This window comes from Nannobrachium achirus, assembly GCF_963921795.1.
Source record: "Nannobrachium achirus genome assembly, chromosome: 1".
Taxonomy (NCBI): Eukaryota; Metazoa; Chordata; class Actinopteri; order Myctophiformes; family Myctophidae; genus Nannobrachium; species Nannobrachium achirus.
Genome location: NC_137810.1, coordinates 47,287,946 through 47,315,881, shown reverse-complemented (window position 1 = coordinate 47,315,881; position 27,936 = coordinate 47,287,946). Strand labels below are relative to the sequence as shown.

The window sequence follows — 27,936 nt, the reverse complement described above, 5'->3', positions numbered from 1 at the left end:
AATAAGTTGATGTGGCTATTGTCTTGGAAGCCATAATAAGAATTCTACATTTGAGTTTGGTGCCCACTGCCTATTATCAAATTCCTTCTTGTTTATTTGTGTACCACAGACCTTTGACCCAGTGTTCTGGTACTCATATGAGATGCCTATTAGGCCAGAGGAGCCAATAAGAATGGACAGAAGGGAGTGACAGAGATAAAACAGATTAGATAAACTAATAGTGCAACACAATTTCAAGGGGTGTTGTAGGGCCTCACTCTGCTGCTGACAGGAAGAACAGTAGCCTAACCTTCCTATTTTCTTTAACCTGGTGTTCATGCTTTCTCAATACATGCTCTGATTGATTGATTGATTGATTGGTTGATTGATTGATTGATGTTTTTCACCATACAGTATATTTGTATGTCAAAAGTGGTGGTCCTTTTAGTGCAAATGTCGAGAAAGCTGAGTGCCATGTGTTGGGGGGGCATACAATATAATATACAACCCATAATGAAGTACATTCATGCAATGTAAAGAACAACATGGGTAGAGAAAAAGGAACCAATTACAACTTTCACTAACCTCATTCCCTGAGACTGGGGAGGTCAGGGTTTGATCCCCTGCCGGGTCATACCAATGACTCTGAAAAATAGGACCCAAATGCCTCCCTGCTTGGCACTCAGCATCAAGGGTTGGATTGGGGGTACGTCCCTTTGACATGTTAGCGTCATGTCTAGGGGTTGTACTTGTACATCAAGCTGCCTCAAGGTACAGAAACTAACTAGGAGATAGGCTCCGCAAGGCTTTTCTTACTGGTTGAGCCACCAGGTGTCCAGTCCAACCATAGCTTTTTTTTTTTATGCGTTATAAATAATCATTTGTACTTGTGCTCTTGTGTTCAAGTCTAAACTCACAGATAGTCGAGTCACATCACCAGTAAGACTCCCTAAATCGGGAGATAAGCGACTGTCAGGTCGCATACACAAACTTTAGAAGGCAATGGTAGCCAATCAGGAGGGAATGGGAAATGGGACAGATCCATGTTGATGACATGACTTTAAGTCATGGCTACTGTGACTCGAGTTATCTACTTACTCAGGTAACACTTCCAAACCTGGCATTACATGCCACTACAAAACACAGCAACAGCAGACACAGAAGACAGGGTGTAACAGCTGCAGATACTGTAGGTGTACAGAGGTGAACCTTTTCTTAAGCTAGGCGTGTCTTCCAAAGAACCAAAGTATAAAAAGGTCATGTGCATTGTTCATTATTCTTCATCGTGGGCATTCTGTCTAATCCATGTTTTGAGAAGCGTATAGCTCTGAGCTCAGTAGTTTTTTTATTATGAAAGAGAGTGAGGTTGGCAAGAGTGCTTGTGAGAGAGAGGGCACTGTTCTGGAATCCATTACAAAATAATTCAGCTGGCCCTTTTAGTGGGCCGGGCCTCTGATGTAGCCTACTGTATGTTTACTCAAGAGAGGGGTGGAGTCAGTGCTGTTGTACAGAAAGCAGGAATAAACGGACCACAGTTGTTCTGATAGACTGAGAAATAGAAAGAAATTACTGAACGTGGGTGATATCTTGTCCATTTTGCATCATGAGTACTGAAACTACGGAGCAGACAGTGGTAGTGAAGACGGAGGGAGCTGCTGGGACAAGTTCAGCTGCAGAAAAAGGAGGGAGAAAGGTAAGAGGCTGAATGATCACATGTGACATGAGTCATGACCAGCGGGGTGAACCAAGGACATGCATGATGATACTGTAGGTGACCTGTAGTGTCTGCTCTGTGTCTTTTACAGTGTGCTGAGCCTGACAGTGACCACCACCACATCCCTAGAGAGGACGGTGACCACCACCACCACCACCACCACATCCACAGAGAGGATGTGAAACAAATTTGGAAGGAATGCCATGAGGAGAGCTTTTGGTACAGAGGTAGGCCTACACTTTACAAAACACACAGTCAGTCACACACCACCAGTATATACTTCATGTTGGTAGGCCTATATGAAAATAAAATTGCTACATGTAAGATATATCCCTAAAACCTTCAAGATCAGAGTTTTGCTGTGCTCTTCCGGGATACACTATACAGTATTGTTGCACTGCTGTTGAGTGTTGAGACTGTTGAGTCCAACATGCGTGTGGGTTGGGCAGGATGAGTCATCCACACGTTTACATTATGCTGCTGGATAAAACTCTAGCCGCCTGTGACCTTAAAAAATCAAGTCACCACCTAGATAGACAGAGGAATCCATTAGAAAATACAAAAAGATAATATAATTTTGCAATTATGGCCAATAAATGTAGTTCATATAGTTAGTTAGTATAGTGTTGCTTTAAGAAAAGATTTTAGGATGACTTCAACTTGACATGAAATTGTTTGTGTGCAAAACTGTAATCCCATGTTTAGAAGGTGGCATACTGGACCTGTTTGCTCTTCCGGGTGCCATAGCTTCGTTTGATTGGCTCTGCAGGAGATTTGACATGGAAAAACACACTGTCAATGTGTCATTATGCGCTTCCGGTTCTGCTGCCAAGCCAATCAAGGACAGTCATGGGGAGAGAGAAAATATTTGCAATTAGCTATTTGCTTCACTTTAGCTTTATTAGACAATACAGTATTTTTGCAGTATACAAACAAAGATTTATTTACCTGCAGGGGATTTGACATAACAAAGTTCCTGAGAACTGTAACCTTGTATATCTCTGATCAGTAGCAGGGTGAAATAGTCAGTGGTGTAATGTGACATTTACCACTACATCTCAGAGGCAAATATTGTACTTTTACTCCACTACAATTATTTGAAACTTTTAGTTACCAGTTACTTTGTAGATTTTGATTATTATTACCATACATCCATTATATCTTCAGCCCTATATATATACATTTTGGCCATTTGAAAATAGCCGATCTACAAGGTCTCAATGCGTCATGATGCAACGCATTATAACCTTGTAGATCTGCTTTTTTCAAAAGATTTGTATACATTTGAAAACTTGAAACAAATGGGAGATGCATAATGAGTACTTTTACTTTTTCCAAAGTACATTTTGCCAATACTTTGTACTTTTACTCAAGTACAATTGCGGACCTTTACTTGTAACAGAGTATTTCTACATTATATTGTTGATACTTTTACTGAAGTAAAAAAGATTGAGTACTTTTTCCACCACTGATAATAGTTGAAATGACTTGAAAGACTCTGACTCTCTGACTCCATCTTTAGCTCTTCCCCTCTCTGTGGGCAGCATGGCTGTCACTGGAGGTCTCATCTATAGTGGTAAGTCATGGTCGTTCAGATCACTTAGCCTCCATATCCCTATGTTATGTTTATATGTTATACATTTAAAAAAAGAAAAACATGTTCTTTCTATGCAGGCGTTTGGAAATCAGCAAAGACATTGGGTCCTTTTCCAAAACTTGCAGGTGCGTAACTCGTCTGGTAAGGATAGCAGAGTTTTCATTGCTATTGCTTACTATTATTCTAATCCTTCATAATTGCCAGTAGTTAGTTCAGACTGGCAGGCCAAATAAAGGCAATATTAGCTTACTATATAGTATATACTTACTGTATAGTCACCGAGATTGGTTTGATCAAGTCTGAACAGAAAGAAACCGAATGGAAACTATTTTTTGCAAGTCAACCACATTCCTGGGTGGTTTTCAAATGTGATTAAATTTCTAAAGATGTGTCTCAGTGTGAACATTCAGGACACTAAAGTGTTGTGAGCTTCTGTGCTATCATCTGTGAATGACACTGGTGTATGACAGACAGAGCAGACGTTAAGCAGCATTACTCTCATGCCCATGTTGTTATGTTCACTACAGCAATCAGTAGTGTAAAGGAACCAAGTACATTTACTGAAGTACTTTATTCTAGTAAGATTTTGTACAATTTTACTTTTACTTCTACTATACTACTACTCAGAGCCAAATATTGTACTTTTACTCCACTACAATTATTTGAAAACTTTAGTTACTGGTTACTTTGTAGTTTTTGAACTATTATTACAAAACATACACTAACAACTTCAGACTTACCGGTATTTAAACTTTGGCTATTTGAAAATAGCCAAACTACAAGCTCATGCAGATCTGCTATTTTAAAAATATATACTGTCTTATACCTTGTGAAATGGGGCATTCTGTATAATCAGTACTTTTACTTTGATACTTATACTTAAGTAAAAGAGTTTAGTACTTTTCTGACCACTGACACAACCAATGTAGATAGGTCATGAGTGAATATGCAAATCTGATCTGGTAACAGTGTGGACAGTCATGTCCTAAATATCAGATTTGAGAAACTGTATATTTGCACTCTGAACAAAGCCTTAACTGTCATTGAGACAACAAGACTATGAGGATGTTTCTGTTCTTCAGTGGCTGGAGTCCTCGGCTTTGCTGTAGGGAAGGCCTCTTATGTTGGAACTTGCCGAAGCAAATTTCAGGCCAAATTTGGACCGGGATCTGGGCCAGGATTTGGACCCGGATTTGGCCCTGGGCCTGGAAGACCAGGCTTTGGACCAGGCTCAGGTCATAGGTGAGAAAAGCATGTGTTGAACACACCACAACACCAGTCACGTCTTTCCCACTGTATGTCAACAGGAAACCGTATTAGTTTTCATCACGACAGATTGAAAATAACTAATTGCCATTTAACCACTTGAACCCCAGTTCACAACACCCACTTTGAGAAACCCTGCTATACTGTATGTGCAGTCAGATTACAGATATAGTAGGATGCAGTGCTATATACCGGTATGTGAAAACAGTACCAGTCCTAATGCTTATAAAACCTGCTGTAAAGAAAAAAATTATGATTTGAGTGCCTTTGAGAGATCAAATAGAATATGCAATCCAATATTAAAACAAACTACAGACATGAGACAGAAGACTAAAGAACATTTTATTCTCACGCTGAATAACAGCTCTTAACCTGAAAAATGCCAGATCTACAAGCTCACAATGTGTCACAAATCTCAATGCACCACGCAGTGAGCTTATAAATCTGCTATTTTCACTACTTTTAAGCTTTTTTGAAAATGTTCACCTATAATGACATGTCCTAAATAAATAAATAAATAATAAACTAGGTTGAAAGTGGTTAATACAACAGATGACCTTTGACACCAGATTCTCATGATAACGGTTGATATGATTTGTATTTTCTATATAAATGTATTTAGAAAGTGTTGTCCGGGACAAGTTATTCCCTTTGATAAAACAAAAATGTAGAAAGAAATACCGGGTTAGTATTGTCAAAAAATCATATTTTGACTGTGAAGTTCTAGTTATATTCAAATGAGGCCCCTGCGGCTCATAACTCATCAACTCAACTAACAAATTAAGGCCAAGGGTACACTTGACTTGACTAGTGTCAACACACAGTGCCACACAGCCCTGCCCACATACAGACTCTTAGAATTTCCTCAAAGCCAGTTTAGATTGCGGACCAATCATTCATGCACTTCAGACAAAGCATAAAAGTGACCCTTGCCTCTCCTAATGCAAAGAGGAATGATAAAGTCCCTTTGAAAATGTTATGCCACATCCATGTGACTGAACTGACTCACAATGCCCACAGACACTGCCACCACGTATGTGAGGAGTGCAAGAAACAAGCTGCACCTGCACCTGCTGAAAATGTACAAAGCTAGAGGTATGTATTGTAAATAATGTTTTATATAGTTGCTGTCGGGCAGAGACCTCTTATCTCCATATTCAAACCTTTTGTGTTTTTTTCCGTAAATTAATGCCCAACTTACAGCGTCACACAAAAGGATCAAAAGTAGCAGATCTACGTTTTGAGATTGTCGTTCTGTTAATTTTGCTATTTTTTTTTATTTGAATCCTGAACAGTAACAGTTTTGGACAGTAAGAGACGATATTATGTTCAAAGAGCTACACATTAAAACATACAACGTTATTAAACCTTCCCTCTCTATGTGTTTCAGGTTCTATAGATGACTGTTTCTAACTGAAAACACAGCCTGTTTCTGAAACGTGCCCTTCAGCTCATCAAGCTGTCTCACAGAACATTACAAATAAAACATCTATCCCAGCTGCAGTAATGAAAATAAATATATATATATATATTTTTAATAAATAGTCCTATTCAAGGCTACCAATGTATGCTTTATCTTTCAACGTTGGAACTGTACCATAAATCACGCGTGGGATCGCTAACACCCCCCCACCCCCAATAAAATTGGCTAATTGTTTTTTTAAATTGGCTAATTGTATATGAGAATGTGATGTGTTTGGGAATAATTTGCTTTGCATTTCATTGTCTGCGGACAGATTTGTCTTGCTATGTGATTGGTAGTAAACTGCTTTTACTATACTTGTGTATATGACTATTTTAAACTTCATGTTCTGCACTGGTTTTTGATTGAAGAATTTATTAGAAGTTTGCTATAGGAACAAGTATCATGACAGTACAAATCACTGGTATAAGGTCAACTAAAAGGAGATCCTAGTAAGCTTTTCGGCTTATTTACACAGGAACCACTTTATGTATCTCATATAAGATTGAAAGACAGATGGATAGAGCACAGTAGCCTACTTTGCATAGCATAACATCAATTACAAAATCAGAAAAATGAGAATAAAAGGGGGGGGGGGGGGGACAGGAGAAGCAGATCGTTACAGTGGAAAGGGGTAGGTGAGTATGGGCCATTCTATTTACAAGTTTCGAGTAGCAGCCGCCTGTAGTAGGTGACTTTTTTTGGTGGCAATATGAATTTCCCGTTTGGGGTTCAATCAAATAGGCCTACCTTGTGTTGTATTCAGAATAAGATAACAAAATAAGTTATAGTTTAGTCTACTTTTTTTGAACCATTAGATCTTATCTTAATCCATGTTCCAAAGCATGCACATGAAATAAATAAAATAAACTATTTTTCCTGGTGCTAAAAGTGTGCTTCAAGTGTGTCTGCAATCCCTTGGTGTCCAAATATACACCTGAATTTATCATCTCCTTGAGACCCAAATGTTGGCAACTGCTTACTAATTCTGTTAATTCTGAGCTAATCTATCAATAGGCCTATCATCACACTAATCTCTCAAGACAGATTCTCTGAACAAAACAGACAGTGTGCTGTTTTTCATTTGACGATGGGTTCCCATCACGCTACCACACCCTATACACAAGTGGGGTCTCACAGACAGTTCCCACTGTGAATGTGGGGATCCATCACAGACGTGGAACATGTGATGACCAGCTGCCCCATACCGGCCATCGAACAATGACACACTGGACAGGCTTGCTGCAACAAAGCTGATTCAGAAGGTCTAAGGACATACAACAGAAGAAGACCACACCCCTTGTATTTCAAGTCGTTCAAGTTCAAGTTTGTTTACATTACACTCTGACTCACATGGCACTTTCTAAATCTGAAATACGTGAATATTTACAGTACCCACAGGATAAAAGATTAAACACTGTATATACATAAATAGCCTAAACAATCATGAGTGTGTGTTGGCATAAGACATATAGGCCTGGTCCACAGACTCATGCAACTGCTTGCAACCATTATCCACAATGACAGTTGCAAGGAGTTGCAATCGGGGACCAGCATTCCTATTGACGTCACCATCAACAGCCATTGAGGGACCAGCATTCTTGGTGATGTCACCATCAACAAGTGCGTCCTGCAAGTTCTGCAACAAGGCGCGCTCTGCTGGCTCACGTCACAAGTAGGTCATACATGGCCACGTGTGCACAAGACGCAAGTTGGCACCTCGACAGAGGTTTAGTTTGGACTACTACAATAGTTTGTGGCTATAGTCTATAATCTGACTCTTATACCCTTCTCGATGCTTCTCTTTTGGTCACGACTTTCAATACTTTTACTTCTACTCCACTACAACTCAGAAGCAAATATTGTACTTTTACTCTACTACAATTATTTGAAAACTTTAGTTAGTAACTTTGTAGATTTGTATTATTATTATAAAACATACATTAACCACTTTGGCCCTATACTGTACATTTCAACCATTTAAAAATAGCCGATCTACAAGCTCACAATGCGTCACAATGCCACACATTGTGAGATTGTAGATCTGCTATTTTCAAAAGACTGTGTGAACCTATCTTTTATACAGTCTATGGTGTGAACTTGTGAAATGGGTCATTCTGCATAACTTTCAACTTGTGGTACTTAAAGTAAATTTTGATGCCAATACTTTTGTACTTTTACTCAAGTGCATTTTGAATTCCGGACTTGTATTTGTATTAGGCTATTTAGTATTTCTACACTGCAGTATTGATACTTTTACGAAATTGGAATACTTTTTCTACCACTGCATGCCATGCATGGACCACCCAGGGACCACCACCTCAACATTGATTGATTGATTGATTGATTGATTGAAGACTTTATTAGAAGTTTGCATATGAAAAGGTACACTGGTACAAGGTCAACTAAAAGGAGATCCTAGAAAGCACTTGGCTTATTTGCACAGGAAACCATTAAAGTATCTCATATAACATTGAATGACAGACGGAGAGAACATAGTACTATGCAGTAAATAGTCAGAAAAAAAGAAAGAAGGAAAAAGTGCAGGAAAATATATACAGTAGATAAAACACAAATCACACATGATGAAAACCAGGGCAGAGAGAAGTGACACGTGTACCCCCTGCTGGCCTGAAATTCAATCACAGCAGAATATAGTTTATACATTCAAGATTTAAATTATTTAACAACGAAAACCCTACTATATTTGAACACAAAACTCACACCAGCCATTCGAATCGGCTGCTCGCAGATAATGTGCTTTATCCCGGAACTGAAGCCTTTTCACAAACATTTTCAATTAACAATTATGTAGCCTAGACTAGTCGTCTTTTACTAGTCTGTTGCTGTTATGTTGGTTGCTAAGGAAGATGTTTCACAGCAACCGTCCGTAAGGGGCGGGTTCTAGCGTGTTGAATGACGACGGACAGCTCTACGAACCTCGGCGTCAGAGGGCGTCCAATGAAAACGACGGTAGGCTGTAGTTCGGTAGAGAGCGCAGGGAGGATCATCCTTCATCCATCCATGCATCACTAGCAAGCAGCAGCACAGCGCCTTGCAGACAGACAGTGACAGTCTGATGGTAAGTGTCGCCTTAAATATCATGTTTTCAGGCTCCTTTCATACATAAGCCATAATAGGACGCTGTCGCTTGCCGACAAGAGCTGATCTGCAAGCTAACAACGTTAGCTCTTAGTTGTAGGTTTCGTAGTACTAGGTTAAGCAACACAGGCTGTACTGTGTATCGTTTTGAGCATCACTCACTGCCCATCAAGAAGACCCAAGAGCATTTTCTGTCTGACACAGTGACAGCTATGGCTTGATTGAGATACAAACACGTTGACTCACTCTGTGTTGATCTTGATATGTAAGCCAATTTTGCATGGAACAAACAACTGTCTCCATGTGTGTAGTATCAGTCAGATGTGTACATTATGAATTCTACCATTAATCCCACCATAGCATTGAGGGCAGAGCCTCATACATAATGCAGTGTCTCATGTTGATCCCTCTTTGTTCTTTCTTTTTGCCCCCTTTTCTTTGGGGTTGCTATATGTTCTTTGATGGCATTTTTCAGACCCAGGATGCAGACGAACCAGCAGTTCCACTAACATGGAGAAGTATGAGAAGGTGAAGAAGATCGGGGAAGGGTCCTTCGGGAAGGCCATCCTGGTAAAATCCAAGGAGGATGGACACCCGTACGTCATCAAGGAGATCGGCATCTCTAGGGTGAGCCTGCCTGTGGAGTATTTATACCGCTCTCCAAGTAGACACTTGTCGTCTTGCTTTCTCACATTTTTGATCGCTTTCTAAGAGTCTCTATCACTTTCTATCACTTTAAATGGTGCCTTTATATAGCACCTTTTATCCAAGTCGCTTTACAGTGATTGTGCATTACATTCACCCTTTCACTCACACATTCATACGCCGGTGTCAGAGGAAACCATGCAAGGCACCAACCTGCTCATCGAGAGCAATTAAGGGTTCAGCATCTTGCTCAAGGACACTTCTTTATTAACTTTATTACTCCATGTATCACTTTATCACGATCCATTTCTATCACTCTGCTACTTTTGACAGATGTCAAATAAAGAGAGGCAGGAGTCTCGGAAAGAGGTCGCCGTTCTCGCCAACATGAGTCATCCCAACATCGTCCAGTACAAGGAGTCTTTTGAAGGTAACTGGCGTATCCAGATCTGAGGCATAACTGCAAGCTGAGAAATGAATATAACCTCAACCGTTAACCTGGCGACCAGGGGAACAGTATAGAGCCCGGGGGGGAAAGGGGAGGAAGCGTGCAGATCATTAATTACATTTGGGAGGATGAGCTAATCGCATCATCTCTGTCTTTATTCGATCCAGCTGCACCCTCTGCCCAGACAAGGCAGATAGAATGACCAGCTGCTAGCGAGGGTCTGGATACTGTCTGCAGCTCGTATCTGAACCTTCGATCTGTTGTTTTAGCTTGTTGTAGATCACTTCATTTTTAGCAAGCGACACATCATCATACTACGTAGTATAAATTACTAGGCTGGAGTTGTAAACCTATGCTTCGTGTACAGTACATTTTTTGTTTCTTTCAGAGGCGGGATGTCTGTTTATTGTGATGGACTACTGTGAAGGCGGAGACCTCTACAAGAAAATCAACTCTCAGAGAGGAGTCCTTTTTCCAGAGGAGCAAGTAAGCCACTTGTCCCGCTACTGCACAAGCCACCGTAGCAGCAGACTGTTCTGTCAGGCACCTATCTACTGAACAAGCCTCCACAGTCCCATTAGGGACCTACTACTGTGCAAAAGCTACCATAGCAGCAGTCAGTCCCGTCAGGCACCTATACTGTACTAATGTACAAGCTACCATAGCAGCACTCAGTCCCGTTGTGAGAGTGCTACTGTACAAGCCACTGTGAGATGACAGACTCTGATTCTGTCACAGCAGACATCATATTGGACCTGGAAACTGGATTATAACACAGATCAAGTAGATCTGTGTCCTGGCGGGCCGGGTACCCTTCTTCTCCTTGGGCTATATTTGGACCCTTCTTATGTTTCTGTTCTAGCTCTGTGGCTGGCCTGGCGACCACAAGTATAATGGAGAATAACAGAAGAACTTAATACCAATGTTTGTTGTGGCTTTACTCTCACCTTTATTTCTTTCAGATCATGGATTGGTTTGTGCAGATTTGTCTGGCGTTGAAGCACGTTCACGACCGGAAGATTCTCCACAGGGACATAAAGTCACAGGTAGAGTTGTTACTGCGTAACCTCTCCCCTGCCTGCATGCTAAATGAAGGATAAATATAGACATTTAACCGCTTATGCCTGAATTATACTTAGTTGTACGATGGCGTCACACTGTGAAAAATAGATGATCTGCAAGCTCCCAACATGTATTTTTGTGCGACACCGGTGTACGATGGTCTGAAGTTAAGTTATGCATATAGGCATAGGTTTATGGGGAAAACAACACCAAAATAGAGATGCGGTTAATGTGGTTAAAATTCACACTGCAATTTTGAATTCTCCACTCAGAACATATTTCTGACTAAAGATGGGACCATACAGCTCGGGGACTTTGGAATTGCAAGGGTCCTGAATAGGTACGTCAAAAAATAAATAAACTCACACAAAAAATGGACGTGCAATGAATACAACTTTAATTCATTTGAATCTCTTCTTTTTTGTTTAGCACTGTGGAGCTGGCGAGGACATGCATAGGAACACCGTATTACCTGTCGCCTGAGATTTGTGAAAACAAGCCGTACAACAACAAAAGGTACAAACTCGGTGGTTGTTTGGTTACGGCATCGCAGTGTTTGCGCTGGTTTGTCACGTCACACTTTAATCTTTAGTCACCTGTGATCGCTGTGCCAGTCGTGTCATGGTGCCGATTGTTGGGTATCAGGTGTCTCATATATTGAGTGAACTAGGCGGTGTACATGCTGGCAGGAAGCTAGTATCGATTCACTCTTTGAGCCACTTAAATATGTATGTGATCTAATCCACCTTAGTACCATAACTCTTGAATGAACTGTGGAGAGCAGCTGTGTGCCGTTACATGAAGAGCAACCTGTTTTCTCCATTTATAGGAAAGGTAGAAGAGAGGCCCCCCTCCAGTTAACCTTGTATGCAATGTGTGAATGTAAACCTAACCAGAATTTCCCCCTCTGTCTTGTTTTGCATTGTACGCTTTCTCTCTCTCCCTTCACTCTCCCCTGTTTCCTTTCCCAGTGACGTTTGGGCGTTGGGGTGTGTCCTGTATGAAATGTGTACTCTTAAGCATGCAGTAAGTATCTGTATGTCAGTGGGTTACTAATGAAGGCACGGCTCACTGCCTCCTCCCTCCATAACATTAGCTCACTCTTTCATGTGCAGCGTGTGATGTTAGCGCTGCTGCTGATGTGATCCCATTTAGAATGCGCGGCAAACCCAGTGCGTTTCAGAGATGACTAATTACATCTTTCCCAGCAGCTAAGAGGACTTAATCTTATTACGGCACAAAATAACAGTTGGTTATGGTTATTTGCATAGAATCAAACCCATAGAAAAACAATTGCCTGATGCATTATATCATGGTAGCCTATTACTTATCCTGATTTGCAATATCCATCCTTAGATAGGGGTTTCTAACTTTCTACACATAACATTTTAATTTTAATAAAAAAGAAAAGACTATATTTAAAATTCTTGCAAATGTGGTCATGTTTTCAAAGATTAAGGGATTATACTTCTTAAGAATATGGCAGGGCTGGTACTGAACCATATCTGGTCCATATCGTTCACCCGCGATTTTCAGAGCATGACTAGAGAGATTCTGTGCTACTGTTCACAACCAGGATTTTATACAGAGGGGGAGGGGGGAAAACAGTGCTTGTATGCGAGACGCAGGCTTGGTTTTATTATCTTGAGACAGCTTCAGATCAGAATCAGAAAGATGGAATTTTCAGTCTTTAAAAATACAAAAACAAAGAGGGGTGAACCACTTTAGCCCAGGCACCTTGGAATATGGCATACATAAAATAAAAACACTATCTCACTAGATGAAAAAATTAAATAAAAATACATCACCCGCTTGATAAAAGCTAAAAGAGAAATAATATCTAAGATATGCATCATGGCTTCAAAGCAATCTGAGTAGACAATGAAATCAATCTTTTCACATCTATTAATGAGAAACAAACTGAACATCAACAGATGATCATATCAGCCTCTGTATCTCTGACTGTCCTCTTGTTTGTTGATGTACTGATGGCAGTCAGCAAGGCAGGTATCGGCTGATGCCAATCTTTAGCCGATTAATCGGTGCATCCCTATCTATTCTACAGAAACTAAAACTACATTAATATTTGTCGACATAATGTATTTTGCGAGGCCTTGATGGCGTCGTAATGCCTTGTTTTACTTGTTTTTACACATTGCGTTGTGAGCTTGTTGATCGCTATTTTCAGACCGCAACACCCGAACTCAACCAAACATAAAATTACCCTTAGCTTAGTTTTTATTTCGTTTTCGTCGGTCTTGGTAGTTTTGAACGACGAAATTAACACTGAACGACAGGTTACCATGTGTCTTTTCATTATCAGTTCGAGGCGGGCAACATGAAGAACTTGGTTCTGAAGATCATCCGAGGGTCCTACCCCCCCGTGTCCAACCACTACTCCCAGGACCTGCAGTTCCTCCTGGGCCAGCTGTTCAAGCGCAACCCCCGGGAGAGGCCGTCAGTCGTCACCATCCTGGACAAACCATTCCTCTCTTGCAGAATACAGAGGTTCCTCACACCACAGGTACGTCTGGCAAACAGTTGTGCTAGAGTTGTTCCTATACTAATACCTGTATCGGAAAAGCTGCTGATACTTTGAGAACCACTGTCCTAGATTAGACACCGGTGCGGCGCCTCCTGGCCTAGCGGTCCAGGCGCTTACCACAGGCTCTGATGCTTGACAGCGTGTCACGGGTTCGAGTCCCGAACCCGACGACCTTTGCTGCATGTCACTCCCCATCTCTCTCTCCCCATTTCCTGTCAGTCTACTGTCCTATCAGTAAAGGCATAAAAGCCCCCAAAACATATATATATATATATATAAATTAATAAATTAGACACTGGTATCGGATCGGTATCTACCGATACGCAAGTTATGTGTATCAGGAAGGAAAAATTGTCTTAAGTTGTACTCTAAGTTGTACTTTTTTTAAGATATGTTTTTGGGCTTTTATGCCTTTATTGATAGGACAGTAGACTGACAGGAAATGGGGAGGCAGCGTGATTTACGCAACAAAGTGTAAATCAGGCTTCAGTTTTACTTCATTTGAACCAACTGTAATTGCGCTGCTCATTCTTGCCTTCCAGATCATTGCTCAGGAATTCAGCCATACATTCTTTCACAAGCAGCCTAAAGTGGGTCTGGCACAGGGGTTACCAGGTATATTACTATAAACTACCTATATAGAAATATGTACTATACAAAAATATATCGTCTCTGTCGGGTGGAAATCTCATGTCTAAAACAGACTTTTCAGGATTCTAATGAAAACATAGCAAAAGTAGCAGCAAAAAAGATAAAAGATTTTTGCCAGACAGCAGCGATATATACATATACTTCTCTTTTTAGGCAGTGAGCGATAATGTCAATGTATTACTACTACTACTACTACTACTACTTTTCCTGTTCTGTACAGAATGTTCTGTCCTTTTTATACTTGAAGAAAACTTGACCACAGCAAACACATTGCTGTCACTGAATGCTATGTTTTATTTATGACCTGTGTGTGTGACCACCAGCCAAGCGTTCCGCCCCTGGTGCCCTACCGCTCACCCCAGCCCAGAAGCTGACCAAGCCAGCCGCCAAATATGGAGTGCCTTTAGCCGGCAAGAGGCCGGCGGAGAGGAAACCTGCCGTCAAACATAAAGCGGTTAGTAACTAACTACACTCGCTGAAGCCAACCATCAGGGGTGTGTTGTCTTTCACTCTTTATCATCAGTAAAGGGTATTACTTTGCTGTCTTTTTTTGTTGAACTGGCAGACCATTCCTTCCCCACCTTGCCGTGTGTGTGTATAGTATGTATCTGCAGTAGGGTTGGGAACCTTTTAGGATTTTAACGATTCTGGTTGCTTAACGATTCCCTCTTTAACGGTCCGATTTCCTTTAGCGATTCCTATAGGAGGTTCCAAATGGACCCTAACAGGTCTGTAAATCTGAGAGTGTACAAATGGAACCAAATGGATCCATTTGCACACTCTCAGAGTTTGAGAACCACCAGGATTGTAATTGCATACTTGCATAGCAGACGTGAAGTCCACATAACCAGCTCTGACAGTGTGATAAAACCCGGTACCAGAAACGGTTCTAAATGTGATGGAACCGATTCCCTGGTTCCTCAATGTTGGATCCGGTTCCTCCAGTTCCTCCGGTTCCGCATCCCAACCCTAATCTGCGGAGTGTTTGTGTATGTATGTGTGTGTGTGTGTGTGTGCGTGTGCATGCCTTCATGTCAATCCTCTGAAGCCCAGTGTGTCGTATGTCGCTCAGGCTCCCCTCCCAGCAGCCCCCCAGAGAAGAGTGAGTCGAGTGGAGGAAGAGAGGAGAAAGTTCGAGGTACAGCCAAGAGGGAGACCCACGTAACTTGTCTTATCCCCCCATCCTCTCCCCTCTCCTCCCCCCTCCCCTTTACACAGACAAGGGCACGGTCACGCATCTGATCCTGCGTCCAGGGGCGGGGACGTGCAGAGAATGTTAAGAGAGGCAGGGGCTGACATTTCTAAAAGGGCACTTTTGGTGAAAATAGGCAACCTCCAAGCTCACAAGCTCTAAGCTCACAACGCGTCACGTGAGCTTGGAGGTCATCTATATTTGGTGCTTGATACTATACCGAAATAAGCATAATCAAGCCAAAACTGGAGATGTGGCGTAAGGCATGGATTTTTACACATAGAGGGCGATTCTTCAACATGAGATTAAGATGCTGATTTCAAGTTCAGGAGAGTTTACTTTGGACAGGACGATTCTCTTGAATGGTGCCTTCAGGTATGGCATGGAAAGAGGGTCATTTGCGTTTGAACTGCGTTCATGGTCTGGGTAGGGCAGGGTAGGGCAGGAGCTCAAGCCCTCATTGATGTCTATGTGTTTGTTCACATGCCCGTCCAGGAGTGTACTGGAGGCGGGGCGCGGTGGAGAGGGCACTAGTTCACGCATGCCCGCACATGCATGGACATAGCCTGACACTTCAGTCCGCACATCACCCCCCCCTGTTGGTGGGTGGTTTGTAGTGTGGACTGAAGCTGCACATATTTTAATCTATTTCAAACGCGCCTGAAGAGCGGGCGCATTGAATGGGCCAATCAGGGTTGTATGCTTGGGGCACGTGAACTCTATGCTCCGGTCCCAGCCCCCTCCAAACAGAGATCTTGAGCTCACGTGAGACTCGCTCGTGGACTCTGATTGGTGTCCTCTGCCCACGTGAGAGTCTAGTGGACTCTGATTGGTCCGTGAAAACTGTCATGGCGGAGTCAGACTCGACTCGTATTATTAATAAACTATGAAATAGTGCCGTTTCCTCACGTTTTAATACCATTTTGCACTAACGTAAACATGCAGACATATAATATGTTATGAGAAATAACGTATTTTTGCAATGTCACGCCACGTCGCGTGTGTGTGTGTATGTGTGTGTGTGTGTGTGTGACGTCAATAGGCTTTAGCCCGCCCACGCCGAAATAGAATCTGCCCTGGTAATCTCAGACTCTCCCGGAGTGAAACGTAGTGAACGTAGTGTGAGATGTCTGGCGCTCGCAGTCAGGCAAGCATGGACACACGCATGCGTTCCCGTGAGAGTGCAATCAAAAACAACCATTCACACCACTGAGTGTCAACAGCATGAATTAACACAGGAATGCAGTCCAAAGAGAACATTTGGTAAATGCATATGATTGCGACCGTAGGTCGCATTTACTACCAAAACCTCCACAGGTTGTCCGTGAGTGAGTCAGTCAGTCAGTCCGTCAGTCACACGTCACACTCTTGCCCTGCTCATATCTCCGCAACCGTTGCCCCGATCCATGCCAAATTTTGCACACACACTCCTTACCTGCCAAACTACAACCTCCAAGGACCCCCGGAGCTCCAGGGACCCCCAGGTCCCTGGGGGACCCCCAGATGTAAAAAATTACCAAATGTGCTAAACTGACCAAATGACCACCCCAACGGGGCTGCTCACGGGGAATTCCCGGGGACCACCGACTCCTGGTGCTCCAGAACGGATGCAAAAGTGGTGGCGCCCCCAGTGGAGGACCCCCTACACTGCAGCTCACATAAAATGCCGTAACTCCGGCTAGGAGCGACCGGGACAGCCGGGGCCGGTACCTATTCGTCCGCCTTGGCGGCGCGGAGACCCCACCCCTCATTTCTCACATGGCCCTCTTCTAGCGCCACCATGAGGCCGATTCTTGCAAAACACATTTTTGGACACTGCTCCTAAAATCTTTACCCTAAAATCACGCAAATCGGTACACAGTATGTCTACACTCATCCCATCAACATGAATCTGTCCCATATAGCGCCACCTGCAGGCCGATTTTTAAAAACACATTTTTGGACACTGCTCCTACAGATTTTGCCCTAAAATCACGAAAATCACTACACAGTATGTCTACACTCATGTCATCAACATGGATCAGGAAGATTTTGGAAAAACAAATGTTTGCCCTATTTGTGGAGATAAGTGACCTACGGTCGCTTATCTCCCGATTAGGGAGTCTTACTGGTGATAATACTAGTATGTTGATATGTACAATATATTGTGGGTTAATTGCGACCGTAGGTCGCAGTTACTTGCACTCCTATACTATCCAAACCTCCACCGGCTGTCCGTCAGTCAGTCCGTCAGTCAGTCAGTCCGTCAGTCAGTCAGTCCGTCAGTCCGTCAGTCACACGTCACACTTTTGCCCTGCTCATATCTCCGCAACCGTTGCCCCGATCCATGCCAGATTTTGCACACACACTCCTTGCCTGACAAACCACAACCTCCACCCAATTCTCACATGGCCCTTTTCTAGCGCCACCATGAGGCCGATTCTTGCAAAACAAATTTTCGGACACTGCTCCTACAATTTTTGCCCTAAAATCACGCAAATCGGTACACAGTATGTCTACACTCATGTCATCAACATGGACCTGTCCCATATAGCGCCACCTTCAGGCCGATTTTTTAAAACACATTTTTGGACACTGCTCCTACAGATTTTGCCCTAAAATCACGCAAATCGCTACACAGTATGTTTACACTCATGTCATCAACATGGATCTGTCCCATATAGCGCCACCATCAGGCCGAATTTATCATTACAGTCATGTCATCAAAATTAATCTGTCCCATATAGCGCCACCATCAGGCCGAATTTATCACTACAGTCATGTCATCAAAATTAATCTGTCCCATCTAGCGCCACCATGTGGCCGGTTTTTGAAAAACAAATTTTTGCACAGTACTCCTACAGATTTTGCCCTAAAATCACGCAAACCGGTACACAGTATCTCTACAGTCATGTAATCAAAATGCATCTGTCCCATCTAGCACCACCATCTGGACGATTTCTGAAAAAAAAAATTTTTTGGCCTATTTGTGTATTCAAATAGATAAGCGACCTAACGGTCGCTTATCTCCCGATTAGGGAGTCTTACTGGTAAATAGTACTACATACCAGACAGTAAGACTCCCTAATCGGGAGATAAGCGACCGTTGGTCGCTTATCTCCACAAATAGGCCAAAAGTTTGTTTTACCAATTATCAAGACATACGGGCAGTTGACAGTTTGCCATGGTTACTTAGTGTGATAACCTACGCATCATACTAAGTCTGACTTCACCAGCCCATATTTGGGCATGAGCAACTTATGTCTCCATATATTATGGAGATATGATGACATCACACAGTCCTCAGCCGATGATGTGGCGTGATGTCATACAATACACAAACGAGCCCTACAGTATAAAGGGGCAATTCTTGCCAGGAAATAAGCATTTCTTCGACTCAGACCTTATCGCCAGGGTTGGCTTATAGCAGCTGTCGGTAGATAATGCCGGTCTTATATAAGGGTAATTTGTGTACGGTGTGATTTGCCATGGTTACTCATTGAAGTTGAATCTCCATATATGGAGATAACCTACGCATCACACTAAGTCTGACCTCACCAGCCCATATTTGGGCATGAGCAACTTATGTCTCCATATATGGAGATATGATGACATCACACAGTCCTCAGCCGATGATGTGGCGTGATGTCATACAATACACAAACGAGCCCTACAGTATAAAGGGGCAATTCTTGCCAGGAAAGAAGCATTTCTTCGACTCAGACCTTATCGCCAGGGTTGGCTTATAGCAGCTGTCGGTAGATAATGCCGGTCTTATATAAGGGTCATTTGTGTACGGTGTGATTTGCCATGGTTACTCATTGAAGTTGAATCTCCATATATGGAGATAACCTACGCATCACACTAAGTCTGACCTCACCAGCCCATATTTGGGCACGAGCAACTTATGTCTCCATATATGGAGATATGATGACATCACACAGTCCTCAGCCGATGATGTGGCGTGATGTCATACAATACACAAACGAGCCCAGATATGAGCAGGGCAAAGGTGTGACGTGTGACGTGACGGACGGCCGGTGGAGGTTTTGATACTAAACTGCGACCTTACGGTCGCAATTAAAGAGGTTATTTCAATTGGTGATCGCTTGCTTGTGTGTGCACGTGCTCGTGACGTAGCACTCCGCTTGTTCAAAAAAGCCACAGTACACCACTGTCTCCGTCAGAAGTGTTGGAGCCATCGCATGCCGAGTTAGACTCGTCAATTTCCCATGTCTGGCTTGCGGCTTGGGATCTGTGTTGGTTTTCTGGTGTGTAGTTCACTCGACTTAGTTTCAGTAGTTGACTCGCTGAAAGAAAACTACAAGTGAAATGGCTGCCAAGTGGGGTCAACGACAGCGATTCTTTCTTATTGACAATGTTCACCAGTGTTGAACTCCAAGCTTTGACGTTCACACTCGTCAATGCCCTTTGCTCCCATTAGATGGAATTGAACGGGGAATCTGAGGCTTCTGACATAGTATATGAAGTGTGATGTGTGACCGTGTCCTGAAGATAGTTCTACTCTCCTTCTTATTAACCCCCCAGTTCTCTGCTCCCGGCCCTACTGGGAGCGCTCTGCCTGATTTTCTTTTTAACTCCTCCTGTTAATCTACCCAGAGTCTTAATTTCCTCCTCCTCCTGCCTCTTCTTCCTGGTTGCTGATAGAGCAGTCCTGCCCACCGGCTTTTTTAAGGCGGGTTCAATATTGACACGCTGTTTTGATTTTGGTCGTTCTCTGGTCTCAACGTTCGCAGGAAGGCGCAAGGAAGAAGAGACTGGAGCTGATCGAGAAGGAGAGGAAGCAGCGAGAGCAGGTGTTGTTTTTAGTTTTGTTTTATAGTTCAACCAAAAGATTTCTTCACTATCTACAGAACATGTAAGCATAGACAGACGCACCCTAGTAATTCATTTTCAATGAGAGGCGGGCGATTATTTGGGACGCGCAGAGAAGTTGAGGGGCGGAGAGGCGAGCGGGCGTGGTCCCGTGACATTCTCGCTTGCGTGCTCGTTCATACCTGCGCTTGTGGGCGGCAAGAGCTGGATTGTGGTCATCTTTGTAAAATACCGCCCGGCGTTTACTCGCGGAGCCATTGTGTTTGTGTCTCTACCGCGGTGCGATCCCTGCTGATCCAAGCGAGTATGCCCGATTGCCCGTGTCACCCGCCGTCCGTCTGAAAGGCGCTTAGTTGCACTGTGAGTAGAAAAGACCTATATTTCACCAGTATTTAGTGCAGAATGTACTTTTGTTCCCTGAGCAGACCGCCTAAGGCAGCACTTGCTCCCAACGTGCTGCTTTAGAAGCTCAAGCCATGGAGAAAAAGCACCTTGCAAAACAGTGACTCTAGCTAAATTCTGCTCTAAATAATGGTAGAAGATGGGTCTGTACTCTGTAACAACGCACTGTGCAAATATTGGATCATGATGCACAAGCTTTATGGTGTCATATGTCATTTACTGTACTGGTCACGGTTGCTTCAGTTTAAAACTGCTAGAGAGAATTGCTATTAGCTAACTAACTCCTTGAGTGTTTTGAGGACAGAGAAAATGTAAGTCTTAACACTTTTAAAATTGTTGGGTTAACTATTCCTTAACTTGTATTTCCCTCAGATGGTCCTCTTGAAAGCAGCTCAAATGAAGAGAAATGAAAAGGACAAGGTGAGCAGTGACTATAAGCAGCATGAGTTCAACTTAGTTTCTTCTTTATCATGTGTTATTGAAGTGGTCGTCGTGCGTTTACCAACCTGTTGGCCAATACAATCCGTCGATTGATTATAGAGATAGATGCACAAGTAATCATCATATCGGTATTGGCCGATCTTGGCCTTAAAATGCGATATCGATATCGAACAAATATCAAAATAACATCCCGGTTTTAGCCGATACTTTATTTTATAATAATTATGTTTGATTGTGAAGCTGGAAAATTCCTTTTGTGATGATGATCAAGGCTGCAGATTCAATCTGTGTTTTCTGGGGAAGCTTTTAAAAATGTTGGAACATGTTAAATAAAGGTTGAATAAAGATCACACCTCGAACTAACAGTGATAGTTAACTAAGTGAGCGGTGCTCACATGTTAGTTCGAGTAGCACACTAATAAGTATGATGATGGACCCACATGACATGGCTTGAATACTGATAACCTGTGACGTCATGGCATGTGTAGTTATAACCCCATGGGAAACCCCTTGGAATGCTTAAGTCAAACTTACGTCACCCAATGGGAAAAATACATGGTGCAAAAACGCAAAGCCACATATAAGAGCAGTTGGCACCGCTCAAAATACTACATTCAAGCTGTGTTTATGTTGTGATATGGGCAACATGTCAATACTTGTGCATCCCTTGTTTTGGAATAAAGAGACATTGCTTTTTCAAATTCAGTGTTTACTAGTCCTGTGCCCAGGGTTGTGCGATGAGGGATTGAATGTAGGAGTCTCAGAAGTAATGTTGGAGAACCCAGACCGGTGCCCGTTGGGCAGAATAGTCATCATCCATGTCCAGTTGTGCAATACCCGTTGTATCCGTCTGGCTGGCTGGCACTCTTTTATGCCCATATATGGTGTTCCGTGTCCAGGCCAGTCTGTGATGTCATCTCCAAATGTGGCACTGTAGTGATGTCAGTTGGGCATTGTTATCATGGTGGCGACACTGTTTAGTATATGTGATGTCAGCATGCAGACAGACGGTTAGACGGCGGACGGCCATTCTGAAAAATGCACGCGGCCCCCCCCCCATCTGACCACTAAGGTGGGTGGGCTGTGCATGCCTTTGAGATCCAGATCCAGAAAAGGTTGGGAACCACTTGGATAATGTGACGTGAGATGAACGCGTGAACTTTTGACCTCCAGATAAATCGTATAAACCAAGCACGAGAACAGGGCTGGAAGCACGTCCTGAGTTCTAGCGGAGGGAGCAGTCCAGAGAGGAAGGTACCGGAGGCCGCCGCGCCGCATGCTTTCCTTTGCATCCTTTTATATCAGAAGATGGCATTTAAATGTCATACATCTGCAGTGGTGGAAGAAGTACTCACATTTGTAATACTGAAATGTAGAAATACTGTTCCAAGTAAAAGTCTGGAATTAAAAAAATGATTTGAGTAAAGTATTGCCATCAAAATATACTTAAAGTACCAAAAGTAAAATTACTCATTATGCAGAATGTCCCAGTTCACGTTTTAAAATGTATAAAAATCTTTTGAAAATAGCAGATCGACAAGCTCAGTAGCTCTGATCTTGTAGATTGGCTATTTTCAAATAGCGAATACTGTATATATGGAGCTGAAGTGGTTAATGTATGTTTTTTGAATCATCTAAAAAATCTTCTAACATTTTCAAATAATTGTAGTGTAATAAAAGTTCAATATTTGCCTCTGAGATGTAGTGGAGTGGAATTAAAAGTACTCCAGTAAAGTAAAGATACCTCACATTTGTACAAGTACAGTCATTCAGTGCATGTACTTAAGTTCTTTTCCACCACTGTGCCTCTGGGACCAAAAGTATCTTCAGAAAATGGCATTTAAATGCCACTAATGCATGGCCGCCGTACGGAATTGCATGACTGCTGTTTCTGGAGAACTGCTCATCCAATGGATTTCACACTCAACACTGCACTTCATTGGCTCCTCAGAAGTACCTTCACCCAGTGTAAAGTCATTCAGATGAACTGTTCTCTAGTTACAGCATGTGAAGGACAGGCAGACAGATTTTTCATGCTTTTCTCATTCCTGGAATGTATAGATTACATATTCTGCATTTAATCAAATCAACAAATTGATTGTGTCTGTCAAGTTCAATACAATCCAGTTTAGGGTTGCCGCTGTTAATTGAACGAATCAAATTAATTGTTTATACCCGCAATACCCTCATACCTGTCTTAACTACTACACCCACAGCCACAACTCTAGAGGGAGCTACAATGATCTGGTACCACCCAAATTTAGAACAAACATTCTACTACTACTCTGAGTCTGCCACCAAAATGTGGAATGCCCTGACACCATCCATTAAAGGATGTGTATCACTGCTTTCTTTCAAAATTGGCCTGAACATCTATCAGGAGGAGACCACAAGGAAGTACTCAACTGGAAATGTAAATTCCCACCAAGAGTAGGTGTCATTCACTGCCGCCGTTTTTCTTTTTTCTCCTTTGTACATACTGTTTTGTTTTTGTTGATTGACATGTTTGTATTTTTGTGTAAATGTGTTCTTCTATGTTGATCTTTCACAAGCATTACTCCAACATCTCCCCATTACTAACCCTAACCCTAACTGTAACTGCACGCGTAGCCACCTAGTCAGAGTAATGAGTCGTCGGACAGGACTGATGTGTGTCTGTCTATACCATGTGGTGTTTACATTTCTGACTAATAAAGTATTCAATCAATCAATTTATTACAATTATTTATTACTAAACTATTATTTGGGAATGTCAATATAGCCAAAAATGGCTCACTAGCTCAATGCATTGAAACGCAATGCATTGTGAGCTTTTAGATTAGCAATTTTCACTATGGTTAATCGATTCATGAACATATTTTTTTTTTTAAGCTTCTTGATTATGTGATCGAAAATGTGTGTCGCTCTCCATTCCGACATGTCGCCACTCCGAAATTGACTTCTTATTGTCGGAGTGGCGACACTTCCATAGGGGTTAAGTTTAGGGTTATGGTTAGAGATAGGCTTAGTGTCGGAATGGAGACATGTCGGAAAGGAGACATGTCGGAAGAAAATAATTGAGATGTTCAGCCCTAATCCAGGTGGTCTTTCCTCTGTTGTTGTGTACCAGTGTTTTGGAGCTGGGCGTCTCAGAGCAGCAGGTCCAGCTCAGGCCCAGGGTCCTCCTGGCCTTCCAGCCCCCATCATCTCAGGCCTGTCTGAACACTGCCATGCTGCTCTGGACCACAAGGCCAAGCTGCAGCCCAAAGACCCCAGCAGAGAGCCATCACCAGCAGGGGGCAGGAATCCTATTCCTATTCGGTAGGTTCAGGGCCTCTGCCTTCTTAATACTTGGGCTGCCATTATTTTGGTAATTATTTGGCTGTAGAGTGCTGTCATTCACTTACGCTTTATTTTGAAGAGCCCCCGGAAGCCACGAACGTGTCCATGTTGTGGAAATTGTCAATTTTAAAATGGACGTCATTTTGTTTACTTTCGGTCGCAAAACTAAAATCCTAACTGCGGCCTACTGTCACGGACCCGGTTTGTGGAAGTAGATTGAGATTCCGAGATAAAGCCATGAATCAGCAATGAATAGGAGCCTATGGAGAATAGACGGTCCATGATGCTGGTGGCTGAGTTGCATCATGGGATATGTAGTGTTTTCGCTCACCAGCCGCTAGCAAAGATATTTAATTAATGAAGATAGCTCAACTTCATTGGATCCACTAGAGTGCGAACATTGTACACAAATCCTACAAATAGCCTCCTAAGTGGGCGCCGGCTCTGAAGGCAAATCTCGCGCACGTCCTGTTTACTGGTGCTATAGACCCCGCGAGAGTGTGTTGACCACGAGTGCACAAAGCGCAAGTTGGCACCTCGACAGAGTGCAGTCTAGTTATTGTTATTGTGACCCTTACTCCTGTGTTGTTGATTTTCAAAGGGTTGCACCTGCTGCAGCAGGCCCGGTGCTGCTCAACGGTCGCTCCCCACAGCCAAACTCTGTCAAGAGGCTGCAGTACGTCTCCAGACAAGCTCATGTGAACAGGTCAGTGGAGTAATAGTCTCGCGTAGCCAGACAACCTCCGTATTCCACAATCTTCTAATGCGATATAGCAAGGGCCTTCAATAGGGGTTCCGGGACCCCTAGGGGGGCCTCCGAGTCTGTTTGTGATAGAAACATATTTCCCTTTTTTTATATTAACCACTTGAACCATATCCTTGAACCGTGTCCATATTCTGAGAACTTTAGCCAAAAATAGCAGATCTACAAGCTCACAACGCCTCGCGTTCGGCAAAGAGGTTTGGTGTAGAGGGGAAAAAGAGCACACTAAGTACAGAGTGAAAGATCAAGTTTATTAAATATTGATTTAAGCGGTTAAATATCTGAAAACACAAATTGACGTGAGTCCAAGATACACTGACGATCGTGCTGTCAAACAAAGGAATATATGAAAAGGTCGCGGGGGTCCCTGCTTCATCTCTATCTCAACTAAGGGGTCCTTGGCCTGAAAATTTTGAAGACCCCTGCGATATAGAGTCTGGACCTACACCTCCCGACATCCGAGTCATCTGTTTGTCATTTTAAAATATCTTTTGTGTTCTTCTTAGGCACGTGGAGGAGTTCCTACAGAGGAAGAGAGAAGCCATGCTCAACAAGGTCCGAGCAGAGGGACAGCTGGTATGTACTGTACTGTACTGTAGCACGCCTATGCTGTTCCTTCACTTCACACTCTCATAGCTTCAGTTCCACCCAAATGATCAAATTGTTTTTGATTGGTTGTACTTTGCTAAAAGGAGAACACAAAGATCCCACAGGGTGTAGAGAAACTATTTATTATTTGTCTTGTTTCATCACTTCCAATTTTCTCTTGTATCCTGTATGATATCTCTCTCTTGATTAATTGGAATTGGTACTCCAACTTCTGTTATCTAGACTGTACGACCTAGAGACTCTCTAGGGACTATACAATAATGTTTGAGAACAATTCAATTGCTTAAAGATGCGGTGCCATGATTCCCCCCCCCCTCTAAAACATGATTATCAGGTATTATGATTATACTAGGAGGAAGAATTTTTCCAAAAAAGTGTACAGAAAGAGTTAAAATTATGTTTTTATGTGGCCACACCCACCAGTTCATTGGTATGCGTGGTTGTCATGGTGGGTGGTGACCCAGCTGAAGTTAGCCACACCCACGTATGTGGGGTGAATGGTAATTAGGGGAGGGGTTGATTCTGTGATGTAATAAGTGTGTGTTTTTGGACCTGCATGTTTGACCCCACAAGGTGGCAGCCTACAGCTAAAAATGTACACATGTATAACACATATCAATGTTCACTTTTTTCTTTTTCTTTTGTGCTAATGAAGCATACTGTAGTTCAGCCATCATCTTACCGTGTTGGCAGTTAGGTGTGAGGGGAGGGGCTTCATTGTTCTAAAGTGTGGTTGACTTGAACGGTAAAACAGGGGGCCCGGCAAAACCTGGCAGCCGTCTATGGAAGCCGGGCTGGATACAGGAGGCCCAGGGTCAACCCGGAAGAGGAGGTAGGAGCTCAGGTCTCAGTCGTCCTGCGTCCCACAATCCACCTGATCCCCACTCACACCGCGCCTTGTCCTCCTTCATTTGTGTGTGACTGTGTGCAGCGCTCAGCTCAGACACTCCCGTAATAACCACCACCCGGCCACCATGGCCCAAAACCTGCACGGCGCCATGCATGTTTGTTTGTGTGTGTCAGAAAACATATGTGTGTGTGTACAGTGTGTATGTACAGTGTGTACCGTATGTGTGTTAAGGGTGTGAATCACCAGGTACCTCACACTTCTATTTTTATCATGATTCTTGGGTCATAAATCTACAGGATCGTGATCTAATTAAGATTTTTTTTTAATCTGTTGACTGCTATAAAAAGTTTCAGTCTTTCAGAAACACTACTAACATATTTATAAAAATACTACAATCAATAAATGTCACTTATATTTCTTTCCAAGTGCATTTAGAACAAGAAATTAAACGTTTAAACTTGTTTGACTTGATCAATTGAAGTGGCCTCTTTTGGCACTTTTTATTTATTTGTATATTGTGGCGTCTGAACAATCAACTAGAACAGATTTTCATGTAAATTTATCCAGAATGTGATTGACAATATACATTTTTGGCATCAGTACTGGATACAGATCATGACAAAAAGATATCATCTTATGCTGAATCGTGTTGTTTCCCCCCACCCCTTGTGTGTGTGTGTGTGTGTGTGTGTGTGTGTGTGTGTAATGTATGTGAGTGCCCATTTCACTGGTTCTTTATTGGTTTGGCAATTGTTTTATTCCACTGCATACAGTATACTCATTGTTCACGTTCTATTTGTTTGTACATTATTGCTGTGACCCACCTCAAATAACCTCACTGGCTCTGTGGTTGGTTTAACCTTTTTCGTTTGAAAGAAAACAAGAAACGTTCTTTTATTTTTTTATTGCACTGTTCAATTGCTGTTCTCACTCTGGCTGAAAGGCTGATCCCTTGTATCATCACTATGTTTTATTTATCCCTGTGCTTACATTATTATGTACACATATGATATGTTTAATTTATCCCTGCTTACTGTATGTAAGACTTTATCCCTGCTTACTGTATGTGTAC

General features: G+C 42.6%; 2 protein-coding genes across 2 annotated transcripts in view; both read left to right on the top strand.

The window, feature by feature from the left end:
• The first annotated feature begins 1,475 nt into the window (after nt 1–1,475).
• Nucleotides 1,476–6,335, top strand: ociad2 (OCIA domain containing 2). The gene is made up of 7 exons (XM_080724008.1): nt 1,476–1,672; nt 1,785–1,920; nt 3,216–3,269; nt 3,368–3,415; nt 4,373–4,532; nt 5,577–5,651; nt 5,947–6,335. The coding sequence occupies exons 1-6, from the start codon at nt 1,583–1,585 to the stop codon at nt 5,647–5,649; spliced, it is 561 nt and encodes a 186-aa protein (XP_080580134.1). The 5' UTR covers nt 1,476–1,582; the 3' UTR covers nt 5,650–5,651; nt 5,947–6,335.
• Nucleotides 6,336–9,628: 3,293 nt separating this feature from the next.
• nek1 (NIMA-related kinase 1) overlaps nt 9,629–27,936 on the top strand; it is a 42,966-nt gene continuing 24,658 nt past the window's right edge. Inside the window, exons 1-18 of the mRNA XM_080721926.1 lie at nt 9,629–9,747; nt 10,099–10,195; nt 10,602–10,699; nt 11,176–11,259; nt 11,548–11,615; nt 11,705–11,791; nt 12,247–12,301; nt 13,599–13,799; nt 14,363–14,435; nt 14,795–14,925; nt 15,544–15,609; nt 20,400–20,459; nt 21,253–21,300; nt 22,495–22,575; nt 24,431–24,621; nt 25,244–25,348; nt 25,912–25,981; nt 26,769–26,846. Of these exons, the coding sequence (XP_080578052.1) occupies nt 9,631–9,747; nt 10,099–10,195; nt 10,602–10,699; nt 11,176–11,259; nt 11,548–11,615; nt 11,705–11,791; nt 12,247–12,301; nt 13,599–13,799; nt 14,363–14,435; nt 14,795–14,925; nt 15,544–15,609; nt 20,400–20,459; nt 21,253–21,300; nt 22,495–22,575; nt 24,431–24,621; nt 25,244–25,348; nt 25,912–25,981; nt 26,769–26,846 (1,710 nt within the window). The 5' untranslated portion in view covers nt 9,629–9,630. The remainder of the gene's footprint in view (nt 9,748–10,098; nt 10,196–10,601; nt 10,700–11,175; nt 11,260–11,547; nt 11,616–11,704; nt 11,792–12,246; nt 12,302–13,598; nt 13,800–14,362; nt 14,436–14,794; nt 14,926–15,543; nt 15,610–20,399; nt 20,460–21,252; nt 21,301–22,494; nt 22,576–24,430; nt 24,622–25,243; nt 25,349–25,911; nt 25,982–26,768; nt 26,847–27,936) is intronic.

Coding starts and splice junctions, on each gene's coding strand:
- ociad2 (XM_080724008.1), top strand. CDS start 1,583: ATGAGTACTGAAACTACGGAGCAGACAGTGGTAGTGAAGACGGAGGGA. Junction 1,673..1,784: donor CAGAAAAAGGAGGGAGAAAG/GTAAGAGGCTGA, acceptor TGTCTTTTACAG/TGTGCTGAGCCTGACAGTGA. Junction 3,270..3,367: donor TGGAGGTCTCATCTATAGTG/GTAAGTCATGGT, acceptor CTTTCTATGCAG/GCGTTTGGAAATCAGCAAAG.